This window comes from Echeneis naucrates, chromosome 16 (assembly GCF_900963305.1).
Source record: "Echeneis naucrates chromosome 16, fEcheNa1.1, whole genome shotgun sequence".
Taxonomy (NCBI): domain Eukaryota; kingdom Metazoa; phylum Chordata; class Actinopteri; order Carangiformes; family Echeneidae; genus Echeneis; species Echeneis naucrates.
In genome coordinates, this window is record NC_042526.1 from 10,295,180 (window position 1) to 10,322,271 (window position 27,092).

General features: G+C 40.3%; 2 protein-coding genes across 2 annotated transcripts in view; one reads left to right on the forward strand and one right to left on the reverse strand.

Annotated features, from left to right (window-relative positions):
• Positions 1-267: 267 nt before the first annotated feature.
• On the reverse strand, positions 268-15,637 carry nfat5a (nuclear factor of activated T cells 5a). The gene is made up of 12 exons (XM_029522244.1): positions 15,341-15,637; positions 10,384-10,512; positions 7,362-7,992; positions 7,003-7,186; positions 6,122-6,312; positions 5,839-6,011; positions 5,468-5,602; positions 5,299-5,351; positions 5,019-5,151; positions 4,480-4,664; positions 2,256-4,389; positions 268-2,072 (listed from the first exon to the last, which is right to left on the reverse strand). The coding sequence occupies exons 1-12, from the start codon at positions 15,411-15,413 to the stop codon at positions 1,669-1,671; spliced, it is 4,425 nt and encodes a 1,474-aa protein (XP_029378104.1). The 5' UTR covers positions 15,414-15,637; the 3' UTR covers positions 268-1,668.
• Positions 15,638-18,587: 2,950 nt separating this feature from the next.
• The window catches only part of wwox (WW domain containing oxidoreductase), a 119,558-nt gene continuing 111,053 nt past the window's right edge, over positions 18,588-27,092 (forward strand). Inside the window, exons 1-4 of the mRNA XM_029523195.1 lie at positions 18,588-18,784; positions 19,640-19,704; positions 20,117-20,174; positions 20,309-20,478. Of these exons, the coding sequence (XP_029379055.1) occupies positions 18,678-18,784; positions 19,640-19,704; positions 20,117-20,174; positions 20,309-20,478 (400 nt within the window). The 5' untranslated portion in view covers positions 18,588-18,677. The remainder of the gene's footprint in view (positions 18,785-19,639; positions 19,705-20,116; positions 20,175-20,308; positions 20,479-27,092) is intronic.

The following is a 27,092-nucleotide window of genomic DNA, read 5'->3' on the forward strand; positions in this document are numbered from 1 at the left end:
AGTGAAAGATAGAACAGTAAATAGTACAAATAGCATAACAATGAAAATCCTTCATTTCAATGCGGTCTAAAACACAAAGGCCTACTTACCACTCCAACACTGAAAATGACAATGCTTTTGTGGGAATGGCTGTTTTTTGACAGACTTGACTGGACCACTGAGACTGAATACAAAGAGGGAATCGACAGTGAGCAGACATTCTATACAAAGTTGTCCTAAACCTCAAAAATATTCTGACATGAGAAAATGTAAAAATGCTTGGTTAAGATGCATTTACCTTTACAAAGACAACTGCTTTTTTTTTTTTCCTTTGTTTTTTTTTACTGGATGTTTCCAAGTACAAATTCAGTTGGGTCAGCAGAGTGCTGTGGACGGATATAAGGATTAGCTGGTTACACAAAAGAGGTTATAAAGTGCTTGAGATAAAATGTTTATAAAACCACACAACACTCCATTTTCACGAGTGGAAAGTTTCTTTCTATCCACGTTATCAAAACAAAAAGATATACACGACTATGCTTCTTAAAATTTCACCAAGAAAGCTTCTGCAAACCCAGTGATGAGGCCTAAACATTAAAATACTGTGGTTAATTAAAACCACAGTGGTGCCTAAATCAAAGACCAGGTCATGTTATTCACCAGATTGAATCTCATTTGTGAGTGTTTGATTCTCTGTTATTTCTCTGTACATGGGGGAATCTCCTGCAATACCAGAATGTATTGATAGCCTGTATAGGTGGATGTTTGCTTAATTTTTGTGGGTTAAAATCCACATTTAACTGTTTCCTCAGGTGCAAACTCCAGCCAAGGTGGTAAATACGATGGAAGCAAAAATATTCTATAAATGTACATAATTTAATAGTCTTTGTTCTTACAGTATAATTTAGTCAATATGTAGATACGTGCAAACACAAGGGTTTGATTAATTGCGAGGGATCATATGTTCTCCACATTACAAAAAGTTTATATAGAACTACCAAAATGATTTTACTCCTGTTTTTGTGGCAGGTCGTGGTCACGGAGAACTGGATCAGCAGAGAACTACACTCCTCACTAACTGTCTCTCTGAGTGAAGTGAGTTTACACACTCACAAAAGAGATTCAGTCCACACACCTGGCACTTCTGTGCAATCTGATATTCACTCCATGGCTGGCTGTTTGATTTTCTCTGCCTGGTGTTACAGCCTCATCTCCACCTCATTACTATTCCCCCCAGTCTCCCTGTCACTGAGACATTCCTTTATCCCTTTCCAGTTTTTCCACCATAACCTGATGGTTTTTCAAAATCATAATAATTTCTTAAACTCAGATTATTAAATCACTCTGACAACAAAACACTGCATTTCTGAGACTGATGGATAAAGCAGTTATTACAGGCCTCTTTGATCCTGCAAGAGGGGTAATAACAAAGGCGGATTCATCAATTCAAGGACAATGGATGCATGAAGGCTGTAATCAATGATAAATATTTCATACAAACAAGGAGTTTCATGAGCTCATAATTTGAGTTTTTAGATAAAAAGGGGAATTTAATTCTTATATTTCTCTAAATTTCTTGGCATTGGCACAAAGAATTATGCACTGCCACTGTGTTGATATTAAGATGTATATATCTCCGCTACATATTACTCACTCCCCTTCGTGCCCACCTTGTCCAAATATCTATCACTACTTCTGTAGGCTTTCCAGTAAGTCCTCAATTTTATCCATGTTAGGTGATGCAGATATTGAAGCCTGCAACTGATTCTGTAAGCTGCTCTGTATCTGAGTCTGTAGATTGGTCTGCATTGGAGTTGGCAGACTTGTTTCTATAGTTGCCTGCAAACTGGATTGCAGAGCTGTTTGTGTGTTAGTCTGCATTGCGTTTTGTAGGCTGGTCTGTATGGCATTCTCTAAGCTGGACTGCATTTGGGCCTGGAGGGTATTCTGTAAGCTGCTGTGCATGGTGGCCGGCATTGGGGAAGCAGTTTGGGTCATGGATTGGTCCAACAGAGGCTGCATGTGAGTGGAGTTCTGGGCCTGGCTCTGAGTTGTCAGGTTGGGTCCAGAGGAATTTAGCAGCTGGGGTGAGTCTGGGAGGAAGAGAAAAAGGTAATAATCACTAAAATAAAACAGTATATGAAAGACATAAATGTGGTATCAAAGAAACTCAATCAACTGTACATCTAGAGCTCTATGGGTTGCTTGTGGCACCACCTAGTACTAAAGTTACTGAAGTGATTTATTGCACCGTAAAGGTATAAAAATCTTCTTACCATTCGGGATGCCAAACACAAACAAATTGGCTTGTCCTTGTGGAGCCACATTCCCACCCACAGTCGTCTGGAAAAGCTGCTCTGGGGGCTGCTGGCCAGGGCTGGCTACAACACCCACGCCACCTTGAACCACAAAGATGGTCGTGCCAGGGGCTGGAGCCTGGCTGTTCAGCTCCTGGGAGCCAATAGTGTTCTGGAGGTTAGACAGAGAGGTCTGTGGCAAAAACAGCTCCACAGGTTGACTGCTTGGGACGCTGCTGGAGCTTGGGCCTACTTGCATTGGCTGCTGCTCCTGAAAAAGGCTCTGCTGTTGGTTCTCAGTGGATGTTGAATTGCTGCCTGAGGAGCTCTGATCTTGGAAGGACATTGGCTCTGTTGGGTCTGGCTGAGGGATTCCAACACCAATGCTTCCTATAGGGGAAGGGCCTTGGGTCTGTGTGCTGAAGAGGATAGCTGGTGGAATAGCCTGAGGGTTAAGATCGGTCGTGCAGAGGAGCAGACCAGTCTGCTGGGGTTGGGAGAGTTGGCTCTGGGAGACAGGGTTACCTTGTGAGTGATTTGGTATACTTTGGAACAAGGAGCCCTGCTGGCCAAGTGGAATCTGTGGTGGCTGTTGTTGGTTCTGCTGGGCAGACTGCTGCTCCTCCATGGGGGTACTCTGTTGCTGCATATGGGAAAGCTGATCTTGGGGTTGGTTCTGAAACATTGCAACAGGTTGGGGCTGGCTGGTAGATGTTTCCATGGAGGATATGAATGACAATTGCTGTTGCTGCTGCTGCTGCTGCTGCTGTTGTTGTTGTGGCTGAGGGTTTGGGGACAGGTAAAGTGTTGACCCAGGGGACTGCTGCTCTGTGTTGAGATTGCCACTAGTCAGAACAGTGAGTGTATTCTGGAGCAGGGCAGCCTGGACCTGCTGTTGAGATCCTTGGGTCTCAGCAAGCGGCCTGGGTGATTGGAAGAGCTGTTGTGGGGGTGATGTGTGGGATGGAGGCTGTGTTGGGAAGCTGGTCTGAATGGTGAGCAGCTCTCCAGCCTGTTGAAGCAGAGACACTGGCTGCTGTACTTGTGTGGTTGAGTGGATTTGGGGTTGTAGCAACTCAGCCTGAAGGTGCTGCTGCAAATTCTCCAAGACTTGCTGCTCTTGTAGTTGTTGTTGCTGTTGGAGGTTACTCAATGCTTGATTTTGCTGTTGCTGCAGCTGATGTTGTTGTAAGTTGCTAAGTATTTGATTTTGTTGTTGCTGATCCTGAAGTTGGATGTTGTTAAGGACTTGCTGTTGCTGATTTTGTTGCAACTGTTGCTGCTGTTGAATATTCTCCATAAGTTGCTGCTGGTCTTGTGGCTGTAGTATTAGTTGTTGTTGAATCTGCATGTTGCTGAGGACCTGCTGCTGTTGTTGATGCTGAAGGTTACCAAGGATCTGCTGTTGTTGCTGCAGTTGTTGATGCTGCTGAAACTGTTGCTGTATTTGTTGTTGTTGTTGCTGCTGCTGCTGCTGTTGCATTTGTTGTTGCTGTTGTATCTGTAACTGCTGCTGTGACAGTGTATTATCTGTGGTTCCCAATCTAAGGCTATTCATGTTCTCCTGGACGTGCTGCTGAAGAGAGTCTGGAGAGGGTGTGGGGCTATAAAGCACAGAGTTCAGCTGCTGTTGTGCGACAGCTGCTTCCAACACCTGTTGGAGTGTAGTGTTACCTTCAGCTTGCAGCTCCCTTACTGCCCTCTCCAGCTGTGCCACCCCTTCCTGGGGGAACAAGGGAACCTGGGACTGTTGTGGCTGGGGTTGAGAGGGAGTTGATATCTGGGGCATGGCCACAACCACAACACCCCCACTATTGCTTGAGCGTTCAGGAGGCAGGCTATCCTGAGGATCTCTGAGGAACTGTTGAGGGACTTCTGGTGTCACAGGGGGGATCGTGGTGTCTCCTGATACTGGGAAAGAGGTTGTGGGGGCAATGTCTTGCTTTTGCATGGTGCTGAGAGACTCTAGACTAGGAAAGACAGGAGGCGCATGGGGAAGCTCCACATCTTCATGTTGTAGAGGCATTGGGGTCTGAAAGGACTCTCCTCCTGGGTGAGGACTAGAGCTGAGCTCCAGGGTCTGCTGCACTGAGACAAGAGGGTCTGGGGATGACTGAGAACGGCGTGGAAACAGAGGTGTTAATTGCAATAACTTTAATATCAATTTTTCACTCCTAATTTTTGAGAAACAAGTGCATCTTACCTTGAAGACATCTGTGGGTGGTGGATTGCTAGACACTTCCATTGGTGTGTCCTCCTGCCTTTTGGAAGACTGAACAGAGCAGTCACTTCGCTCAGAGGACATAGATTTCATCTGGCCATCAAATATACATGTCTTAAATAGAGATGGTTCCTCTGTTTTTATTGTTTGGAGATTGGAGTCATCACCTGTGGGTCAAAGTGGAAACACGGGCTAGCTTTGTGCCTCTGAGAATACTAGAACACGATTGCAAGTATATATCTTTAACTTCACAATTTATTTAACTATTACAACGTATTGTGTTTTAACTTGCAATAATGAGTCACAGAAGAATTTTGACATTTTAGCAATCTTGAAACACTTCAAAAAAAAAAAAAAAAAAACCTAAACACTCACACAACTAAAATTCAATTAATCTTGAGGCCTAATCTACACCTTTAAGAAATAATATAGGGAGCAGTCCTATAATTCCAAGGAAACTACCCTGACGCGGTATGAAAATTATTTCATAGGTGATTATACACTTGAGCTTGTGACTATACCTGAATCTGGAGTGTAGGTGAAGGCATGAGCATCATGTGATCTACCAGCATTGGTCATCACAAAGATTCCCACAGAGACAGGAGAAGTAACTGACTGGTTGTGGAACGGAGGAACCGTCACTATCAAATGGTTCTGGAAAACATCGGACATCCAAAATGCTCACATTTGAAGTTGAACTTCATGAGGAGTATGGTTGATGAAAATACGGAGATTTGACAAGGCATCTTATGACATTCAAGAAGGTACCATGAAGTAAGCATAAGATTATGTTGCATTTACCTGATGGAAAAGGTCCATGTCAATCTTTGCCTCAGCTTGCCAGGAATTATCATCTAGAAATAAAATTATTTTTTTTATTCTTCCATCCACCAGGAACTTCACACGCAGAAGAACCATATCCACACAAATACGACGGAAAACACTGACAATAGTAAGATGACCACATCACCTGTAATATTCTCCTGAAAGATAACTTTGGTTCCTTTGAGGAAGTTCTTTCCAATGATAAATACTTCCTCTCCTCCTCTCACTGAGCAGCTCTGCAGACTCTTCTTCAGGATCTCTGGCACTCCTGCTGGTTGGGCTAGAGAATGACAGAAGAGTGAAGGAGTATCAACTTGCAACATCTGTGTTAGCGTGTGCTACAAGACCCTGAAAATGTTCTGTGTTCTGAGCCAAGTGAAAAACAAATGTCAAGCACCACACATTTTTAGAAATGCTCAATTTGAATCCCTCAGTATTAAGACCTGGTGACAGCTACTACCTTTGTAGCAAATATTTTTGGCCAGTATTTTCAGTTCATGTTGTGATTGAACTTACTGCAGAGGATGGGTGATGAAGGGACCTGCAGAGTGAGGACAGATCCATCAGGCTGAGGGATGCTGACTCTGAAAGCCAGCCTGGCACGGGTGCTTTTCTTCTTGGATCCTGCTACACCAATACGTGCCTCAACATCTGCATTACGCAGTTTCAAGATTCCTACACAGTCAACTCTGTAGAAGTAAACACAAGTTACAGAATATATAACAAACACAACACACATTTTAAACATCAACACAGAAAATCAATAAATCTCAAATTATCCACAGAAATAACATCTTACGCAAGTGTCATATCATTGCTGGGTTCCAGTGGGATCTCAATAACAGTGGTGCCCTCTATGTCAACTTCTTTGCAGGCAGTGGTGTTGCGTCCAGTCACTCTGCAGGCCTGGTAGAAACCATGAGGCTTCACTCTGCCTGCATCATTAGCTACAAAGACCTGCAGCACCGCTGGCTCATTTACACCTTCCAACTGTAAACAAAAAAGAAAACTTTGTAAATAATTTTCCTTAACTGCCATTAATAATCGAAACCACCTTTAAACAATATAGATTTTTTTCAGCAACAAGCAACACTTGTAATGGACTAAACCGTTAGGGATTGTAATGTAGTGTGCAGATACTTGTTCACAATGTTATAGAGAGGGAAATGTTTCCATTATATCACAAAAATAAACTTTCTTGATTCCTGAACGATGAAACGCCAAACTAGCATCTTGGGTGGGATCATACGTTGCATGTGCTGATGAATTTCAGGGTGGTTTTGCTGTTTGTAGTCCTTTATACTTAACATACACTGACAACTATGAGCCACCTCAGTGGTGGTCAGGAAGGTTAATGAATGCAGAGCAGCAGCTATTCTTTTACTTCTCTGCTCAGATTTTCCAGTAGCAGCAGTACCTAGATTATATGGTTCCAAATATTTTGTCTATGAACTGTGTGTCTATGCTGAATACACACGACAGCAGTTTTGCCTTTTTAAATGAAGCTTTTGGGTAGCAGCTAGAATGAATGCTCCTGATTTGTATGTACAGGCATTCTCATGTGGTGCACAGCACCCCACACTCCACGTGTCCTATGTATCTTTGGCCGTATTCAGTCATTTCCAACTTCAGTGTTAACATTTTTCCTGTGTCAAGAGGCAGCTTGGTGGCCTATCAAACCTTGACAGTGGGGAATCCCTGCTGTGTACGGTCTTTGACAGAACCTCTGCTGCCCTCAGTCAGATAGCGAGCTCTGTGCTGGGTCTCTGGCTGCACTAAGATCTTCAGCTCTTTTCCATCACTCTTCTGGGGGAACTGAGCAGATAGTGATCCACCTTTCACTGCAGTTCCTGACTCAAGAGAGCTGCAGAGAGGGGGGAGAAAAAAAAAAACACTATCACAGCATTGATATGACCTCCAGAAATTCAACTACCTCAGACAAAACAAAATTGATGACCTTGACTTTAATCCTACAGGGGGACAGAGGTAGCCTGAGTTACAAATCAAACACAATATGCACTGTACGAGGGTCACCTCACCTGGCCATGGCGCTGGTCTTGTCTGTACCAAGCTGGGATAGGACAAAGTGAGGGGCTTTGGCACTGTCAGCATCAAACACATCCATGCTGTCCTCTGGGGGAGCGGGCTTTGGGCCAGGCCGCTGGCGGGGGGTACGCTTTCTAGATTTGCGTGGTACTTCTGTGTTGTCATTATAGGAGATGGAGCTGATCAAGCTGAAGTTGGAGACGGAATCATCAGCCCACATGCTGCTGCTATGCTCTGAGTCTGGACCTGGTGGACCAGATACGGTGGGCTCCTCTTGGCAAGACATCTGGCTGTCATCTAGTAGGTCCTCAGGTGGTGGGGATATGCTCAAAACAGGCCTCCGTTTTGATGGGGTGTTCTGAAGCTGCTGGACTCCTAACCCTGACAACACTCCTGACCCTATATCTCCTGTTGCAGTGTTTGCTCCACTGTTGCCTCTGCTGGGGGCAGATACAGCACCCTCCATACCTTGTATCTCTGAAGCTCCGACTCCATCTCCTCCTGTCGAGTGGATATGCTGGGGAACCTTGAGATGGTCCGAGGATGAGGTAGAGGGACCAGTGGATGGGGCTCCAATGGCCAGGGAGGAAGAGGCAGAGGGGCTGGAGGTGGAAGAGGTGGCATCTGTAGTAGTATACACAGATAAATAAGTTAGTACAGATGTTCAGGATATAGCAGGCTAGCAGTCCCATTCAAGCAGCTGAATTTGTGCAAAATTTGTATTGATTTCCCCTCTTCCCAACTCTAATTTCAATAGACTGTTGTGGGTTATATGCTCTCACGGTGCATGCGAGAGCTGTCAAGCATTGATTGAATATTTTGAAGTTAAAGTTGAGAAGGGTATATAGGTCCCACAAAGTTTTGATTCTTACAAGACCTTTCTCAATATAAATCAATGTGAGAAAACTGGCATGCTTTGTTTACAGAAACAAAAGCAAGCTATAAATTGTCTCATACACATTGCCAGAAAAAAAGAAAGAAAGAGAAAAAAAAAAAACAAAACAGCAAAATCTGGTCAAACTTTATTGTACAGCCAAATTTACAAGCTGGTCATGTGGCGCCAAATTAAATTTGCCAGGGTTGCCAGGCTTACAGTACAGTTTGTGCAATGTGCATTCAGAAGTAAAAAGTAGTTTGCGCATGCCAATTGGAAGATTTGGTTGGGACTGAGCGTAGCCATGGAGACAGAATAAACAAGCCTCTGACCTATGGAGCAGTGAACTGCAGACCATTTTATATGCAGACACTCCCTGCCTCAGAGGGAACTTCCTGCAATAAAAACGAGACAGCCAATGAGCAACAAGAGAGCTGATCATTCAAGACTCAACTTCTGTCAATCAGTAAATTGGATGAGTTAATATACTGAACGCAGGAGTAACTTTTGAAGTTGATAATTTCTAGACACTTTTAAGCATGTGTATCTGGTTAATGATGATCTTAAGGATATTAAAATAGTCATGCTTTTGATCAGCACTGCTAAGGGCCAGCTGGTTCAGACAGGATAGTGAAAAGGTAGAGTTAACAAAAGCGCTCTCCCCAACAAGATTGTGGACCAGTTAGTTTGCTCTTTAAACTACAGACTACAGTCCTTCACAGGTGTTGATTGCCCTGAACCATGATCCAAGATCAGACCGTATTCCTTTGCTTTACTGAACCAAATTGAAAAGACAGTCCATTGTCAGGGGCAACTTCACTGTTTCCTACGGAGACAGAATTTCAATAAGTGGGAGTGGCTGCATTTAGTTTAAAACTAACCATTTCAAACCTCAGTTCATTTTCCAATTGCCTGTTGTTGTATGTGTACATACAAGAGGAAGCATGAATTCACATAGGCTGTTATTGCCATTTGCTTTGACACTTGTTAAGACATTTAAGAATGAAAACCTAAATGTACATATATGTATATTTTTATACCATTGAACCATAGGCTAACGTCAAGAAGTGTTAACACAGATTCTGAAACGCAATATACTATAATATGCATTTTATATATATATATATATATATATGACAACATGAGGGATGTCTGAGATGACTGCTACAGTCAAAAGGAGGTATCTGGATCAGCAGTACAGATTGAGGTGGCATGGGTTTTTCTGGCTTTCTGAAGCTGGACCACCCAAATGCATTTTTCAAATTGCCTAAAAAGCCAAGTGAAAAAAACAAACAAACAAACAAAACAAAAAACAACATTTAGCACAAGCATCACAGGGAATAGTGCTGCTGCAAAAATGAGTGAAATGAGAAGGAGAAGCTATTTCAGCATGCAGTTAATGCAAACTCAAAATTTCTTGTAACATTTATTAGATTTCCAGGGGAGCAAACCATACTGTATAGGATTCATAATTTATAATGGCCACTGTTACAATGGGATTGTTGCCAATTAATTGTGTTTGGAGACTGATCTAAAATGATAACACTTTTTAAATGTCTATCTTTACTAAGTCAAACTATTTTCGTATCAGTTGTGAGATGAGAAGCTGGAAACAGTGATTGCAATTGCACTTTGACAGAATAGCAACGTCTTAATGCATTGACTCGAGAAGGCCTCCCACACTGCTGCTAGGATGTAAACACATTGACCACATTAACATTTTAACAACCTAACTAGATCCCCTATTACCGACCAAGTCACACAAACTGACAGAATAATGCTTATCAATAAATATTTTATGATGATTACTATTCTGAATAAATTACATTCAATTCAAACTGACTTTTAACACTCCAGACTCATCTGGTATAACTCTTAGTCGAGACAGGGAAACCCCTAATATACCCAAGTAAAACCTAATGCCACCAGTATTAAAATAGCTCTGTTGGAGTATAAACAAGATATTATCCAATGTAATCTCACACAGGCACAAATATGAATGAAGTGAAGTGGTGAAGTTGCCCCCAGACAAATGATTGAAGACTGCATTACTTTCTTCACCCCTACTGGTGTGGGGAATAAATTGGCAAGGGGAAACTGATCCCAGATCATGGTTTTCATTGGTTGAGCAGGTAGCTCACCGGAGGCCAATGCTGCAGAGGGAGGAGGGCCCGCCTCTCCCCCACTCTTCTGGCTCATGGTGGGTGGGTCGTTCTGGGTGGACGACGGCTGAAGCTGGAGCTCTTTGGGGAGGAGGTCATATACTGACTCTGCCATAAGAGATGAACAGAAGAAGATAAATTACACTCTGAAAAATATTTATATATTTATAATATATTTTTTTAATCTACTTGACCAAGTGACTACAAAAGATAGTGGAGCAATTCAACATTCAAGCAGCTCTGTCTTAGAATTAATCAGGAATGTAGGAGACTACTTAAAATTGTAACTATTATGGTAAAAACAGAACACATTTGCTGCTTCATTCAACATAACACAAATCAAAGATCCATTGGATCTAGCAATATTAATGATAGCTAGAAAATGTCTGGGCTACAATGAACTGAATTCACTGACCCAACTATTTTTAATGTTTTTTTCCCCCCACAAAATAAAATTTCATCTTAGCAAATCACACTGGTGTGTTTTTGGCAGCAATAACAAAACTGCTACTGTTTCTCACTCAGATTGTTGATTGATTCCATGTTCTGGTTTCAGAAATATGTGGAGACAATCTTAGAATCAGACTGTAAGCAAACCTGCTTCTCATGATCTAAATTTCATCTACAAAAACTGCACAGTCAACACCAGCAAGAGTATCCTATGATGATCTAAATTAGCTTCCCATGGGGTTTACTGTAATAAAACCTGCAGACACTGCATGGTGTTTGATGCTGATTCCAAGTAGACTTTAAGCAGCCGCTGCAGTTACACTGGTGTAAAACACATTTGATGGCAGATGAACACGTCATTAGGCAGTCTAGTTGCTAAGAAACTGGGACCTGTCAACACCTTGACATGGATATTTCAGCTGTGCATAAGAGACACCCAGCATGCGTAGTAGTCATCTGATACACAGCTATGACTTCGCACCAGCTGAACGGTGAAACTGACAAGACACATGATCTTGCACTTCTGTGACGTCAGTGTGAGGAAGTGACAAGACAAGGTCCCTTTGGTTTACACCAAGAATGATTCAGTGCACAAATTAAGAAACAGAGAGACAAAACTTAAAGTACTGAGCTGGAGGCTCACTTCATGCTTTCTTGTTCATCCAAAGACAATCCCTCTAAAATGAGTAGTTCCCTCAAAATCACAGGAAAGCGTGTCCATCCACGAAGATGACCCTTCATCTGAGACTGCCATGCTTTGTCCATGGTGTGAAGAGAGAGGATCTTTGTGCAAGGATGTATTACGGATTGACTGGCAACCCCGACATGACCTCAGTCTTGACTAATAGTCCTTTCACACAGGAGATGCGAGTATGATGCGAGTGGACAGAATGGAGAACCCATCCATACACATCAAGCATTATGCACAAAAGCACATATGAATAAATGTCACTGTTTCCAGATCAACAATACATCTCTGATAGCACTTTGTTACATACATATTCCTGCTGGATAACAGAATTACATTACACAGCAAAGATAGTGGACTAGTTTGCTGGCCAGGGCATCATCTGACTGAGGTGAGAAGGAGGGTCACAAAGCAAAGTAGGCGGCATGCTTCTTGAGTCAACACTAATAAATAATATTTTATAGTAAATTACTTTTTATGTTATAATCAAATTCATTTTACAGTATTTTCTACAAGGTAGTTTTTGTTTATAAGGGTTCGAGGAAGAAAAAGATCGTCAACTTCATCACATATCAATATATGAAATTATTATTATAAGTCATATTAATTTGTCGTATTGTCTCAAACACATAAGGCTCCTAATCGATGCAAGCACAAATCACCTTACACACAATACTGCTGCTCAATTGTTTTGCTCTGAGTATGTAAATGCATAGCCTGGATTTCATTTGCTTCTTTGAATGAACTCATCCACCACATTACCCAGGGACTGAGCAGCATGCAAAACCGTGCTTGTATATATCATTCTGTACCATATCATATTAACAGATTTGCTAGCACACTTATGTTGTGAATCTCTCATTTTACAACATCCTAAAGATGATTTAGGGTTAGAGGTCCCAAATAAATTCACTTGATCCATTTTCATGTTTATGAAACCATTTTGAAGATTTTCAATTGCGGCAATAAAGAGAAGCATGTGGTCGACAACTTTCCTGAGATCAGGAGTGCCATTCAAACCATCATTAAATGGTATGAATGTAAATTTGACAAGCACAGGATTAGGTATTTGCATCTCTTCAGCCAATCAGCGTTTAGCCAATAACACTGAAAACAGGGCATTTCTCGTCACCAGCTAATCAATCTGTGCATTTCAATAAGATATTGATTTCAGCGTAAGCAGAGGTAAGGTCAAATGCTTTTGTTTTTTGACATTAAATATATTTCCATAAAATTGGGAAGCATCAAAGCTTAAATTTTACTGAAGAAACATATTTTGGCAAATATTGGAATAGTATTGAGCCTTAATTTAAGTTGTAATGGTAATTTTCGCATTTGACTTTCAGTCAAATTTGAAAAATTATTTTGTAATTTTTGTTGGGTCGTCTAAAAATCAAGCACATTCCTTTACATATGGAGAACATTCCCATATGGATATTGGACACTGATAAGGTTGTAAAATTGATTTATTATTGGTCTAAATGTGCTTTTATAGAAGTCAGATGACATTTGTTCAAAGTTTATTTGCCTGCCAGAGTTCGCCCAAAAAAAGTAAGCTGCAACACACTAGCAAGCCACGGAGTGGACTGGCTTCAACCTACACTTTGAACAATTAAATTACCTCATCTCAAAGTTATGCACTGCTCAAATTACACATGCCTCAAAAGCTTTGCCAAATGGCAAGGCCACCAGTCCATTTTCATTCATTGCAGCTGGCTAAGGACTAAGACAGAAGATGACAGATGAATAGACAGTTCATGAAGTTTTTGTTGCAAATGAAAAATATGCAGACCAAGAATGTATCTGGGTTCCCAACAATGGCTGCTTTAATAACACTCTTGAACATGTAACAATATGCTCAAGCCAGAACACTGACAAAAGAGCCACTCACTGCACTCAAACCACAAAGAATGCCATTTTTGGCTATTTGGACCATCTCTGCTTACCTTGAAATAGCAATAGTAATAGTAAGAAATGCCTGTATACTGTATGTGATGTACCTGCATATATTAATTAGATGAAAACATGAGAAATATATGAAAGGCTATAATCACCTTTAAATTTATATAGAGCTCTAATTTCAGAGAGATAACTGGTTATAGATCAATTTCACACCACTGCAAGTCATACACAGACATACAACCTGGTAAAATGTAAACTCACTTCCCATACATGAGTTGGCACATTTCTGTTGTGTCAAGAAAGCATTTTTGAAAACAGTCCAGAGTTTTTCTAATGTTGTCTATAATCAAGTTACAATAAATGTGACTACACAGTTGAGAAAAGTATGATCATTATTGAAAAATACAGAATTGTTTTGTTATGATTGAGTTTCCCAGCTGTCCTTGGTCTTCATAGCATTATAAATTTCTCTCACTTACAGTCTGAAATACACGAGGCCTTGGATGAGGTATCTGATGAACAACCAAGCTACCTTGACCCCAACACAACACACACCTAATTACTAAGATATAAATAAATATGATCATGTGATACGGTGCGACCATATGGCAGGCTCTACTGAGTGTTTCAGGGTCACAGAGCAATGCTTTTTGCCGCCTCATGAGCACCCTATGTTTAACAGCCGGACAGATGTGGGAGCAGCAGGTCAGCCAGAATGCAGGTAAAGAATGCATTAGGTATTAATGACTAAGTATTTGCAAACAATTAGAAATCAAAATTCAGACTCATGCTAACACCAGAAGGTAAAATGGGAAGCAGAAGAAGTTCTTGTCTACCAGCAACGTATCAAAATGCAAAAAACTATGTGTCTCAGGTTACATTGCCACTCTAAGTGCAGTGCACAACACACAGCATACAAGGCTTTCTCATAAATAAGCAATAACACGATAGCTGATGGTGCTGAGTGGAAGATAAGGAGATGGCTCCTTTACAGATTAAGTTCATACGTTTGTTAACAGGGAACAAATCAACTTACAGAAAGCTGCTGAAAGGGAATAAACCCCCACTAACCCCAGCTGATCACAACAAGAGTGAACTATCTAGTTCTTACATGATGTGGCAGCACCGTCCTAATAACAACATAACAGTTGGCTGACACGTGCCCAACACCTTTAACAGATAGGATGTGTTTTGGACCCAGGGGCCCCGTGGTGGCACCCTTCATCCCGACAGCAAGAAAGAGAGTGCTCTGAACCGTGAAATGCCAAAAACTGCATTCTTTCCGTGAAACCAGAGAATGAGAGGAGGATTGATCTGGCTCAAATCCAGTCATAATCCCAAACAACGGGAGTACTGTCGTTCTACAAAACTCAGCAAGGAGAATAAACAAAACACACATGTTCAACTTTTGGGCCTTTTCTCCCCACACACATGTGCGGGGGCGCGTACACAGACACACAACACGCACGCACAGTTACAGGATCCGACCAAGACTTAAATACGTTAAACCGCCGAACAATGTGGCTGTAGAGCGACCTCACGTAGCTGTGGATGGCTAATATTGTCTACTTAACACAATGCTTACCAGTACACTAAAACTAATAACAAGGACTAGAAATTCCCCATGAAACTAAGAATCATTGTTAGAAATGCAGTTAGAGCAGCCCACTGTGCTCTTCCACGCATGTGACACGGACAGCTAACCAGTCAGGTAGTCACCAGTGCAAATGCAGCTAACTAACTAAGCTAGCTCGGATGGCTAACAGCAGAAAAGAAGCTAACTCCAGCTAGCTAGCGGCTTAACGTAAGCCATCAAGACATTCATCTTCCTCCCACTCAAACCAGGACAGAACGGGTTAGTTTGGTAATAGTAGCACTTCTTTCGCAAAAGCTTACCTTTAGAGTATAGAGATTTGGGGGAATTGAGGTCGAGATCCGAGCTAAGGAGGGATATAAAATCAGAGGGCATCGCAACGCTTCATCGAGGGGAGGGGAAGCGGACACTCTTTAGAAGAAACGAAGTCGGCTGTTCTTGGCCAATATATATTGCGATTTACAGACGGAATGTTTATTGGACAGAATAGAACATCGAAGCAGCCTTAAGACGACAAAAACTAACTTTCAATATCTAAAAAAACGTTAACTAGTACGTCCCACGTATGTGTGTATGTTGTTGCTGAGAGGACACACATTTCGTGCTACGTTGAGGCGAACACACACAACACACACTTGCCTACAGTTGGTCAGCCCACCTCCTGGCCCCGCCCCTCTGTGCTGCCCACGAGCATGCGCTGTAGCATATGGCTCACTGCCATGAATACATCCATGGTTTGGTTTGTGCTTATAATTAAGGACCACCGTATCGCTGCCATTTACACCCGAGGTACAGGGAATGATTGTGCCATCATATCAGTAATTTCAGCTGTCTTGGAAACAAAGTCGTCATCAGGCTGCGTCAGGCTTCCTCGATGTTTTAGAGTCGTGGCCGTCAGGGGAGATGTCTGACTTGTGATTTAAAATGATGTTTAATTTCTTGTCACAGGCCAGTCAAAAGAGACAAAATTAGTCTAAAGAAATGCAAAATGACCAATAAGAATCACAAAAATCAGGATGTCAAACGATCATAGAGAGATGTAAAATGACCAAAAAGAGAAGCAAAACACCATAAGCAGACCCAAAGCCACCTACAAAAGACTTAAAGCAGCTACAAACAACAAAGTGTAGTTGTCTTGTTACTTCTATGTGGGGATACTAACATGATATCAGGTCTGTCCCTGATGTCCCTATAGCAAATATTTTGTCGTAGAGTTTGTCAGTGGCATTTATGAAAAACATTTAATATATTCACTCACCAAATTTCAAGACTAATGCAGTGATTTTTCACAATAAAACTAGAAGATGCATTAGGTGTACTTGCTTAGAAGAAACGATGTGAATTCAGTATCACATCTTACTGTTTTACTCATGGGATCTTTCTTCCATCTCCAGTAGTTGAAAGCAACACCTAATTTTGACTTCTAGTCTGCTGCTTATAATATATTAGATTACTTATATTTTATTTTTATCATTAATTCTAATGTTATTTTCTAGTTGATGGAGTAGAAACTCCTTCTGATTACTTTCTACGTTTTTAAGTTCATCTTACTTGCCATGCATGCAACTGGACATGATGTCTCAGATTGCTATTTTAATTGTAATTACTCACAGTCCAAAAGCCTAAAAGTATAAGAGTTAGAGTTGAATCAAGGCAAAGCACTATTTTGCTATGGTTAAAACAAATTCAACTCTGTACCTACAGAGCTGCATAATTGAAACATCATTCGGTCTAGTCCAGCTCTATATGTAAAGTGCCTTGATGTAACTTTGTTATGATTTGGCGCTATATAAATAAATCTGATTTGATTTGATTTAGAAAGCAGCAGGATGATCTAAAGGTTTTCATATGACATCCTCTAAAAGACAAGCTAGAGTAACTCTCAGTTTTGGTAGGCAATAAAAAAAATGAAAGAGGATATATTTGAAGTGGATTATACTGAATCAGTTCCCAGATTGAACAAGTGTCAAAGTCAGCTTTGAGATCTGAATGCAAATGTCTCATATTTCACATGTTCTTGAAAGCCAATGCACAGAATAGAGGCCACTCTTACTGTGCACCCCAGGAGGACATACATGACATAAGCAGCACACTCCAAGCTGTTGTTAATTTTAAAAGCAGCCAATAAAGTGTGTTTGGCCAGAAAATATAAATGTTAGGGGCAACACAGCAGTGTAATGGTTAGTGGTGTTGCCCCACTATAAGAAGGCCTGGGGCCTTTCTGTGCAGAGTTTGCATGTTCTCCCTGTGCCTGCATGGGTTTCCTCCCAACGTCCAAAGACATGCATGTCTAGGTTAACTGGCGACTCTAAATTGTCTGTAGGTCTGAGTGTGAGTGTAAGTGGTTGTTGGTCTCTGGATATAAATGGTTATCATACAATAGTATTTTGAGATACAAAATAAAAATAAAAAACATCAGACAGTTTAATCCATACTTTAACAATCTTAGGATATAACAATGAGATAATGATTTAATTGATTTAGGTAAATGTCACTAATGATGTTAACAAAGGTTCTATTCAAATGTCCCACTGAACCTGAAACTAAATCAGAGATTTCATCATGATTTATGTCCTTTTTCTTCCTGTCATAACTTTAGTGAGGCAGCAAGGAAACAGTGAGTACTGTTGAAAAAATTAATTATAGCTAAGACACAACAGTAAACACACCATAAATAGTTGTATTGAAGAGGCCAACAAATTTTGAGCAAGCTCAATATGCTTTCATAATTGCATCAGAGAACTAAATACTGGCGTGGCCAAATCAAATAAAACACATGTTTTGGCCTCATGAGCTGATTGCAGGACAAACAAATAGAACGTTAATCAAACAAATCATGTGATATTTCTTCTTTAGGCGTGGCGGTTTTTAAATGAATGCAGCTACCACAGTTTGAATACATAGCACAGAGACAATGGTGACTGAGGAAGCTTGTCATCTTCCCCTTCCTCTCCTGGTACTTTGTTCCCCCATAATTGTGGAGAAATCTAATTTGGAAACTTCAATTCTGCAAACAGATTAGTCATACAAGCCAGGACACAGTAAGGATGCTGGTCAAAGGAAGGAAACATGGAGAGGACAAGGAAACACTGCTGCTTTAATGCTAATGAGCTGCATTGGCTCATTAGCAGGCCAGTGGAAGGTCAACGTGACAGGTGGCTGGTTTAATTCAGGTTTGTTTGTGTATGAAAAAAAGGTGTCAAACTAAAATCAGTTATTACATTTTAAATTGTGAGCCATTTGATGTTCATTATTTCTGAGTGCAAAATTTGTTACTGGTGTTTTTTGATGAGATTAGACTCCACTTCAGGATGCCTTGTACTCATACATTGTCTTTAAATTTATATTTAATTCATGTTATTTTATTATATTTAAAAATAAATTACATTTTGCTACAAGTGACACTTGTCATGAATTTCAAATAATAACGAATATTTAAATATTAGAAAAAGAGCACGCCGTCAGACAGCGCTGCCAGATTTTCCAGCCTCAATTACCCAAAAGGCATTTCGGCCATCGTCACCGTGTTGTTGCGGAAGTGCCGTTGGACGCCGTGGTGTTGCTTTGACACTTGGATTCAGATATTACCTCCTGGGTTGTGATTGTGGCACCGACGTTTAAGCTAAAAAAAACTAAACCATGGCAGCACTGAAATACGCCGGTATGGACGACACGGACAGTGAGGACGAGTTACCACCCGGCTGGGAGGAGAGGTCTACAAAAGATGGATGGGTCTACTATGCAAAGTAAGTGTAACGGATAGATTTAGTTTTAAGATAATGCCCCTATCCTTTTCAGTCTGCGTGTGCAACTGAGCTAACTAGATAGCTCAGTTAGACAGTCACAAACCACCTAATCTGAATTACGTTACGTTAGGTCTGCGCTGGTGCTGTGCAGGTGTCTAATGTGAAACGTCCTGCTCAGACTGTGACTCTGTGCAGGACCTGCGAGGTCGTGAAATGAGATGAATAACTGTATTACAGGAATCTTCTTTAGAGACATAATCCCCAAACAATCAGGGACGGTACACCTGGCTGCTTTTACTGAACGCTACACAATACAGTTTTTGTGAAAGTGTGAAACTTGATTATTGGAGAAAAATCAGTGTTTAGCTGGTTCTTTACATCTGTGGTGACCAATGACCGATGGATGTGATTTGTTAGCTTTCTTTGAAGTTGTCTTGCATGTCACAGAACTATGTGATGCGTTGTCTTGTGTGCAAATTTGTTTTCCTTTCTGATTATTTATCATGTATCATGTGTATCGCGTGTCCTTTGTATTTGGTTGAATTGCAGCGTTTCTGCAGTTCTTGCCAGTATTTTGTTTCATCTGCTCTGACTTTTGTAGCTTTCATTAGTTTGCGTTTAATTCATTTTGGATGATTGATGTTATCTAGTGTGATTTTTGTCTCACTTTTTTCTGGCTTACTTACATCTATTGAGAGTGCTGAGAAAACTTCTTGTGGAAAAATAGTTATACTATAACATAGTACAACAGTGATGATAATAAATATGCAATGGTTTAATTGTATTTCTGAATAAATGGATTGAAGTAACAACCCAGGCCACTTGGAATATAAATTTGCATTTGTGTATCAACAGCCATGATGAGATGAAGACACAGTGGGAACACCCCAAAACGGGAAAGAAAAAACGCTGTGCTGGAGGTTTGCTTTATAAACTTTCTACTGAGTGTCTTACATGTATTTCTGTCTCTTCTGAACAGCTAAACAGTGATCAGTCAAATTTCTGAAAACATGACTTATACGCATACACACTACCAGTCAAAAAATGTGGACACACTTTCCTATTAATTTGAAATGAGAAAGTGTGTCCTATATATATATATATATATATATATATATATATATATACTTATATATATAGCTTTACAGTCAGATGAGTGGACATCTGCCTTGCCTTAAATTCCTTGCTTCTTGATGTCAAGTTGCCTTGGATAAGTACTAAATTAATTGAGTTTTCAAACAAATCATTTTCAATCATCAAGCACTGCATTGCAAAGACATTTTCTTTCCATGTATTATAGCTGTCAAAGAAAAACTAATGTCTTTCCCACAGATTTACCATATGGTTGGGAGCAAGAAACCGATGAAAAAGGACAGATAATTTATATTGAGTAAGTAAATTTACAATTCAACTTATTGCTTAACAGAAGAAGCAAAATGGTTTATTTTGGTTTCATGGATTGTGTGAAATGATGCCATACTGGAATTTTTTATGATAAAAATCCTTTTCCTATGTTATTTTCAGTCACATTAACAAGCGGACTACATACTTCGACCCTCGTCAGGCATTTACAGTAGAGGATGTGATGGTGAAACCAAAACGGTATGATGGAAACACTGCGGCTCTAGAGATTCTCCAAGGTCGTGACCTCTCTGACAAGGTTGTCCTCATTACTGGTGGCAACTCTGGTGTTGGTGAGTTTCATAAGGTTGTGATGAGCATTGTTTTGTTACAGCTATGTCACAACTCATTAGGATGACGTGTGTTTCTAAGATGACACCACTAGGTGGAGTTGTAATATCACATTGTTGTAGGAGGTTGTCTGACAAGTGTGTTCCTGCTCCCTGCAAGTACCCATCCCTCTGCAGCCAAACATTCATCAACATTAGCCTCCAAAATGATACACTTAGACTCAACAAATCATTCCTTAATACCGAACATGATTGTATTGAAGTTCATTAGCTGGGCTGAATTGGATGTCATTGTTAACTGTAATGAATGGTGTCCCTTTGTACCCAGCAAATGCATGGCTCACTATATAATGATTTGGAAACAAATGTATTTCCTCTTTCCTTTAGTTTAAATTAGCAGAAATAGTGGCCATTTGTTCAGACTTGCTGCTTTGTTCGGGATAGATAATGACAGCATGAGGGAAATAAAATAAACATAAAATCGTTAATTGTCTTTATATTCAAATCCTTTGTCCCTAGAAAAGCCACAGCAGTGTAATTGTTATGTGTGTGTATATTATGAGATGTTGCAAAGCAGCACTATATTACAGGGATTAACAGCAGCCTGGAGACCTTCACTCAACAAAGAACCTTGTAAATGTAAACACTGTCATGGCCTTGATATCTGACAATATAGAGTTATCGGAGTTTATACAATTCTCAATTTTGCGAGCCTTGATGTATGTATGAAGCTCAGTAAGTTAAATGTTCACTTTTTTGTCACTTTTTTCAAACTGGAGCCACATCATGCAGTTTTTGTATTAACAAACATGTCTCCTTTAGAGAGAAAACGTTTAAGTGGATTAATAACAGATGCTACTCTTCAACTGAACTCATATGATATATTTTCTTTAGCTCACTTAGTTTATTCATTGGAAAAGAATATAAATAAACCATATTACAATCAATGGAACATCATGGAACATTCATGAAGATGAAAAAACAATTGTCTTGACCCAGGATGCAAATAATGAATAAACCAAAAGCTCAGGGTAAAAAACGGGGACAGTAATCTTAACAGTTTCAAAGTGTAGTACTGATAAAATACAAATGCATAATTGTGTCAACAATTAAGATCTTTCAGATGAATTAAATTTGACTATTGTGGGAGATGAAGACAATGTGTAGAGTTAGCTGTATGAGATGTATATAAACCTTCTAGTTCTGCTGGAAATAAGTGAACTGTGGGAATGTGTTCTGGACGTGGTGAAATCAGCATATGTAAGAATTCTGGTGATTTAGGATAATTTAGTAATTTGAGATAAAGTATCTAGCATACTAATTACCTAAAGCAAAGCAAAATTCCAATAAAAATGTGTCAGTGTTCAAATAATAAGTGGGTTCTTAGGAATGTCAGACCTGGTTTCAATGTCTTGTCTGTAGGTCATTTAAAGTGCATAATTTCTTCATTTCTTGAAAGAACTTTTGGGTAATTCCTGATCCGTCAACAGAACTTGTTGGTGTTGTAGATGCTGTAAAAGACCGCTGTATCACTGTGGATCTCAAAAAACGGCAAAAAACAAAAATTAAAAACAACCACAAAAAACAAAACAGAAAGCTATGTTTGGCCTGGGGACAGCACGCGGGCAGCATAGTGGTTAGCTAGTGTTAGCTACAACAAGAAGGTCATGGGTTTGATTCCTGGGCCTTTCTGTGCTGAGTTTGCATGTTCTCCCCTGTTTGGGTTTCCTCCCACCATCCATTTTTAGGTTAATTAGTGACTCTAAATTGTCCGTAGGCCTGAGTGTGTGTGTGGTTGTTGGTCTCTGTTTGTCTCTGTGTGTTGGCTCTGTGATTGACTGGTGACCTGTCCAGGGTGTGCCCCGCTCTCGCCAAATGTGAGCTGGGATTGGCTTCAGCACCCTCCTTGACCTGGAGATGGATAAGTGGTAGAAGGTGAATGAATGAATGAACTTTTGGCCTGTTACTTAAGAGTGGTGAGGTATTATTTTACAGGAAGTGTACAAAAATGCAAATAAGTTTACCACAAGAGGGCACAAGAGGTCCATGATGTTGGTGCTATTGAGGGTTTAATACATTCCTTATTAACTGCTTCACGGGCCTGTTCTTGGTATTAAAAAAAAACAAAAAGTGGTGAAAAAGATAATTCACATTTAATATCTATTGTGATGTGATCAGTAAATGAAAATGTGATAATTTAAAAAAAAGAAAGAAAAGATTTTCTCAAAAGAATGCATCAACATACAGACATTTTTAACAGTGTATAAATGCATAACAAACCCATATTAACATAACCTTTGTTTTACTCTACATATTAAATATGCATCAGCCATTATTAATAGCATTCTAATAGTAATTGCTACTGCTGGTGTGCTCCTTTGACATTACTCCTGTGAAATGTGGTTATGCCAATTGGTTGGACCCACTTAGCATTTTAATGACATCAATAGTGTTTTAATCCAAGTGTCAAGGCTATTTCCATTTTCTTCAGTGCTTATTTCCTCACAGAAAATGTGACATTTTTATTAATAATAGTGGGATATTATTTAATTAGCAAATTTACATTTCAGTTCTTTTAATTCAGTTCTTAATGCACATATACATGAAAAGCACATATATGAGTTTATTTATGCATGAATTTTCATAGTCTCTGGTTTTGTAACTAACCTTGAAGTTCGATTGCAGTAGTGCTGGGAGGCGGGACAGTAGTGTGGTTTGTCGTGCCGGCGTGAGTGCTGCTCTCACTTCACAACATTAGTCTTCTTCTCTCTGCTTTCTATTGCAACTTGAATGGTATTTTTAATTGTGATAATGGAAATAAATGATTGTAGTTTGTTTTCCCAATTTCTCCTTCTCTCACTCTCTCCCCCTTCTCTTTAAAGGTTTTCTCACTCTTATAGACCTGTGGTTGTACACCTGTACCTCTGCATTGATTCCTAAGTGGCTGTGACCCAGGCCTGAGCCTCCTATCCATCCCCATTACACACTCCTGCTCAGGCTCTAATTCCCCTCCTATCAACTAACTCTCAGGTTATTTACTGGCCAGGGGTCCATGGAACTGTTGTCCTTAAAGGGACATTGATGTGATATCGCTTGCCCCTGCTGGTTCCACAGGCAAAATACTTTCTTTCTCAAAATAAGTGGACTATTTATTTATTTATTTAAAAAAATAAACATTGTTTTTCTGTGCTTACATTGAAACCTGAGTTTAAGCCCTTTCCTGAAGGCAAAACTATATTTGTATTTCCCTGGCACATGCAGTAACCTCTGCCCCGTGACAGCCCTTTTGGGAACTGTACGTAACTACACATATATGTGTCTCCTTACCAGGGGAGCGGTGTAAGTAGCTCAGGCTGTTACAGCACGTGCTCAGTTGTCAGCAAATTGTGCAGTCAAAAATAAATATTGGCCCTCTGTCTTACTCAAATTCGACACCCAGTGAGATATATCCCTGTTTTATTTTGATTCCTGGACTGTATGTTAAGTGTGTTTTTTAAATTATTGACCGTGACCGGAACTCAGACATGTATTGTGTGTACAGTTTTATCCTTAGCAACTTTTTAAAGCGTATTTATATCATTCTGCAGATACAGCAGATATATATATATATGTATGTATGTGTGTGTGTATTTTATGTTGACATGTTTAGAGTTTAATGTGAATCTTTTTGGCCTTTCTGTACAGTGTCTGGTTGTCAGAGAAATAACTACAGTTGCGCAGCTCTACTCAATCTAAATGCATGCACTGAATTCCACATGGTTTCCACATTGCTGTTTAGGTGCCAGGTCAATGTTGGAATAAGAAGCAGAAAAGACTCAGGCGGCCCAGATGGGGAATAGCAAGGATTTGGAAAAGAGCGGTTCATAATGTTTTAGTATCTCTATGCATTGTCTCTGCAGTGTTTTAGACTTTGAATATTATTCTTATTCATGAAAAACTAACATTGTTCCATGTTTTTGTTGATCCCAGTGTTGTGTTGGGAGGATTAAGTGTCAGGCCGGTGCTCTCCTCTCTCTGGATGGAGAGATCCCTAAGCATATTCAGTGAGTCGCAGAGCTGGGGGAGCCTCTGTGTGCAGATTAAACCCATAGCCTGGCTTTGTGGCTGATCATTAGATTGAGGCAGATTTGTTAAGCATAACTGCCATTAAATTGGCTGCAAAGCTCTGGTATTTACTGCACTGCTGTTTATGAATAAGGACCCCCTTAAAGACCCGCACAGCAATGCGTTAAACCCGAGTCTCTGTAAGGAGGGAAATGCATTATTCATGGTGGGTGGAATTAGATGGATAAAAAGATGTTCCTGGTGAGGGTGGCATGCAGTGCTTGTATCTTGGTGTGTGCGTCTCTGTGGATCTCTGAGTGGCTGTGTGTGGTTTAGATGACATCCCAAATGTGTCTGTGTTTATACTCAGAGGTCTGATAGAACTTCGTGTGTGTGCGTGAGTGTGTGTGTGTGTCTGCTGAGAGGAGCAGGCGGCCGGTGTCCTGCTTTGTGACAGTTTGTGAACTTAGTCACAGAAGTAATCGAAGGAGAATTTTATTGTTTTTAAACTGGCATTTCATGTCCTATTTGATGAATGTGTTTATTGGCTACGTAATGAGAACCAGTTATGGGTGGTTAGTCAAATTATTCAACTTTATTAACCTTGGATGAAATTTGCTATGTAGACCCAAACTGGTGTAACATGCAAAGAGTGCTATGCTGGCCAGAGGGGTTCAATAATGATTATAGCTCTAATATAATAGAACTGAAGAGGTTAGAGAGAAAAGATGGAATACATATATGTGCTCAAAGGCTGTATGTAAAATAAAATGAAAGGTTACTGGGTTATTGTGTGTAGTCAAGTAGTTTATAGACCTATCGAGATTACAATCTGCAGACGACGAGGGGTTGAGGAAGTTACATATTTAGGGGAGGGCAGTGATGAAAATAGTCCTAATGCTAAGGAAATGTGTGTGCATGAGCAATCTTCTGGGATCCATTTTTAACATTGTGTGATTGTGATTTGATGTGGTGTGTGTGTGTTTATCAGGTTTATTAGTCTGTGTGTGTGAGGTACTCAGGTTAAGTCCGGCTGCAGGAGGACCACTGGTGACCAGTGTGGTGCTGAGGCCATCATGAGAGATTATGTAGGGAGTTGGAGGTTGACACAGAGGGTCAGATGAAGACCAGGGGGTTTGAGGGGGGGTAGGAAGGAGGCAGAAGGAGACAGGGAGGGGTAATAGAACCACTCCAGCGCTTTCGCCTGGAACAACCCAACCTTGGGCTGTAATTACTAACCATACATCCCACTTTTGGGGTGACATCTCCCTCCTCTTGGACTAATGGAGGGGAATTAGAGGGGAACTTAAAAGTCACAAAGTGTGTGTGTGTGTGTGCGCACCATGGTGTTGTGCAGTTTTGACTTCTGGTGTCAAGAAATACACACTAGTAGCAGGTACAAGTGTGGCCATCAAAGACGGAGTAAAGCTGAATTTGAAATCGCTCCATTGTTAACTTATTTATGCTTCCTGTTTACAGTAAAAGGTACTAGATAACTTACAGAGTACTGAGAACTAATGTTTTTACTAAAACTTCAATTTACATCACACATAACTCCAAGTTGTAAAGAGTGAAAGACTACTGTAAAGAGTCAAAAAGTGCGGTAGATTAAAGCCAGGCTAAAAATATGTTTTAAAAGTATCTTTTAAAGAAGACCATACAGTCTCACAGTTTGTTACAACTTATTGGATAAATGTAACCTGAACACTGTAGAAACTAATTAATAGCATAAACATAAGTGAAAACAATTGTTAGTTAGCGTATTTTATATGTGTTAAATCTCACTGAAAGATGAAAGTTCATGCACCTTTAGGTTTCCCAGGGTCCTTTGGGTTAAGAGCAAACCATGCGTGTTCACTCAGACCTTGCATGTCATTCCCCATTTCTCTTTCTCCTCTCCATTTCCTGTCATCACTCCACTGTCAGCTTGACAAAGAGATATATATTTTCTTAAATAGAAAAATAGAAGGAATTAATGTTCATGTCATTGACAGTTGCAGTGGCAACACTAGACCAGATTTAGAGAAACTCACATCACTTTTATGAATCTGTTCATTCGTAAACACTTAGCCAACTCAAAGACGCAAGAAACCTTAATGAATAAATCAAATTAATTGCACCAAGTTAACCCAACCCGAGAAACACAGAATGACACAATATAATTAGCAGTCACAGATTTAACATATTTATTCATGACTGCGGTAATGTAACATGTAACATATTTTTATGTTGGATACTGCCGTTAAAAATGGCTGAGGTGGGGTGATCTGTGTTGCTATTTCAGCTACAAATGGAGGGGGATTGTGGGAACTCGACATGTTTACCCACAGGTCTTGTAATGATCTGAATTGACTTCTGTTTGCCCAATTGTACTGCGGAGCTTATTTTAGTTAAATGCCTCTTTGGATGCAGATCAAGAGAGAGAAGGAGCAGGCAGCTTAGTTTGCCAAATAAACACGTTTACTGACGAGGCTGGTAATGATCTCATTACACTGAGCCAATACACCTGTGTACGAGGGGGATCCAGAGAGGGGCGGCCGGCCAGGAAGGACAAACAAAGCGTGAAATCACTA

Excerpts from the sequence above, each read along its gene's own strand:
- nfat5a (XM_029522244.1), bottom strand. The coding sequence starts at position 15,413 with ATGCCCTCTGATTTTATATCCCTCCTTAGCTCGGATCTCGACCTCAAT. Across the intron at positions 5,152-5,298 it reads ACATGGACCTTTTCCATCAG|AACCATTTGATAGTGACGGT; the intron begins GTAAATGCAACA and ends GATGTTTTCCAG. Across the intron at positions 2,073-2,255 it reads TGTGTTTGGCATCCCGAATG|ACTCACCCCAGCTGCTAAAT; the intron begins GTAAGAAGATTT and ends TCTTCCTCCCAG.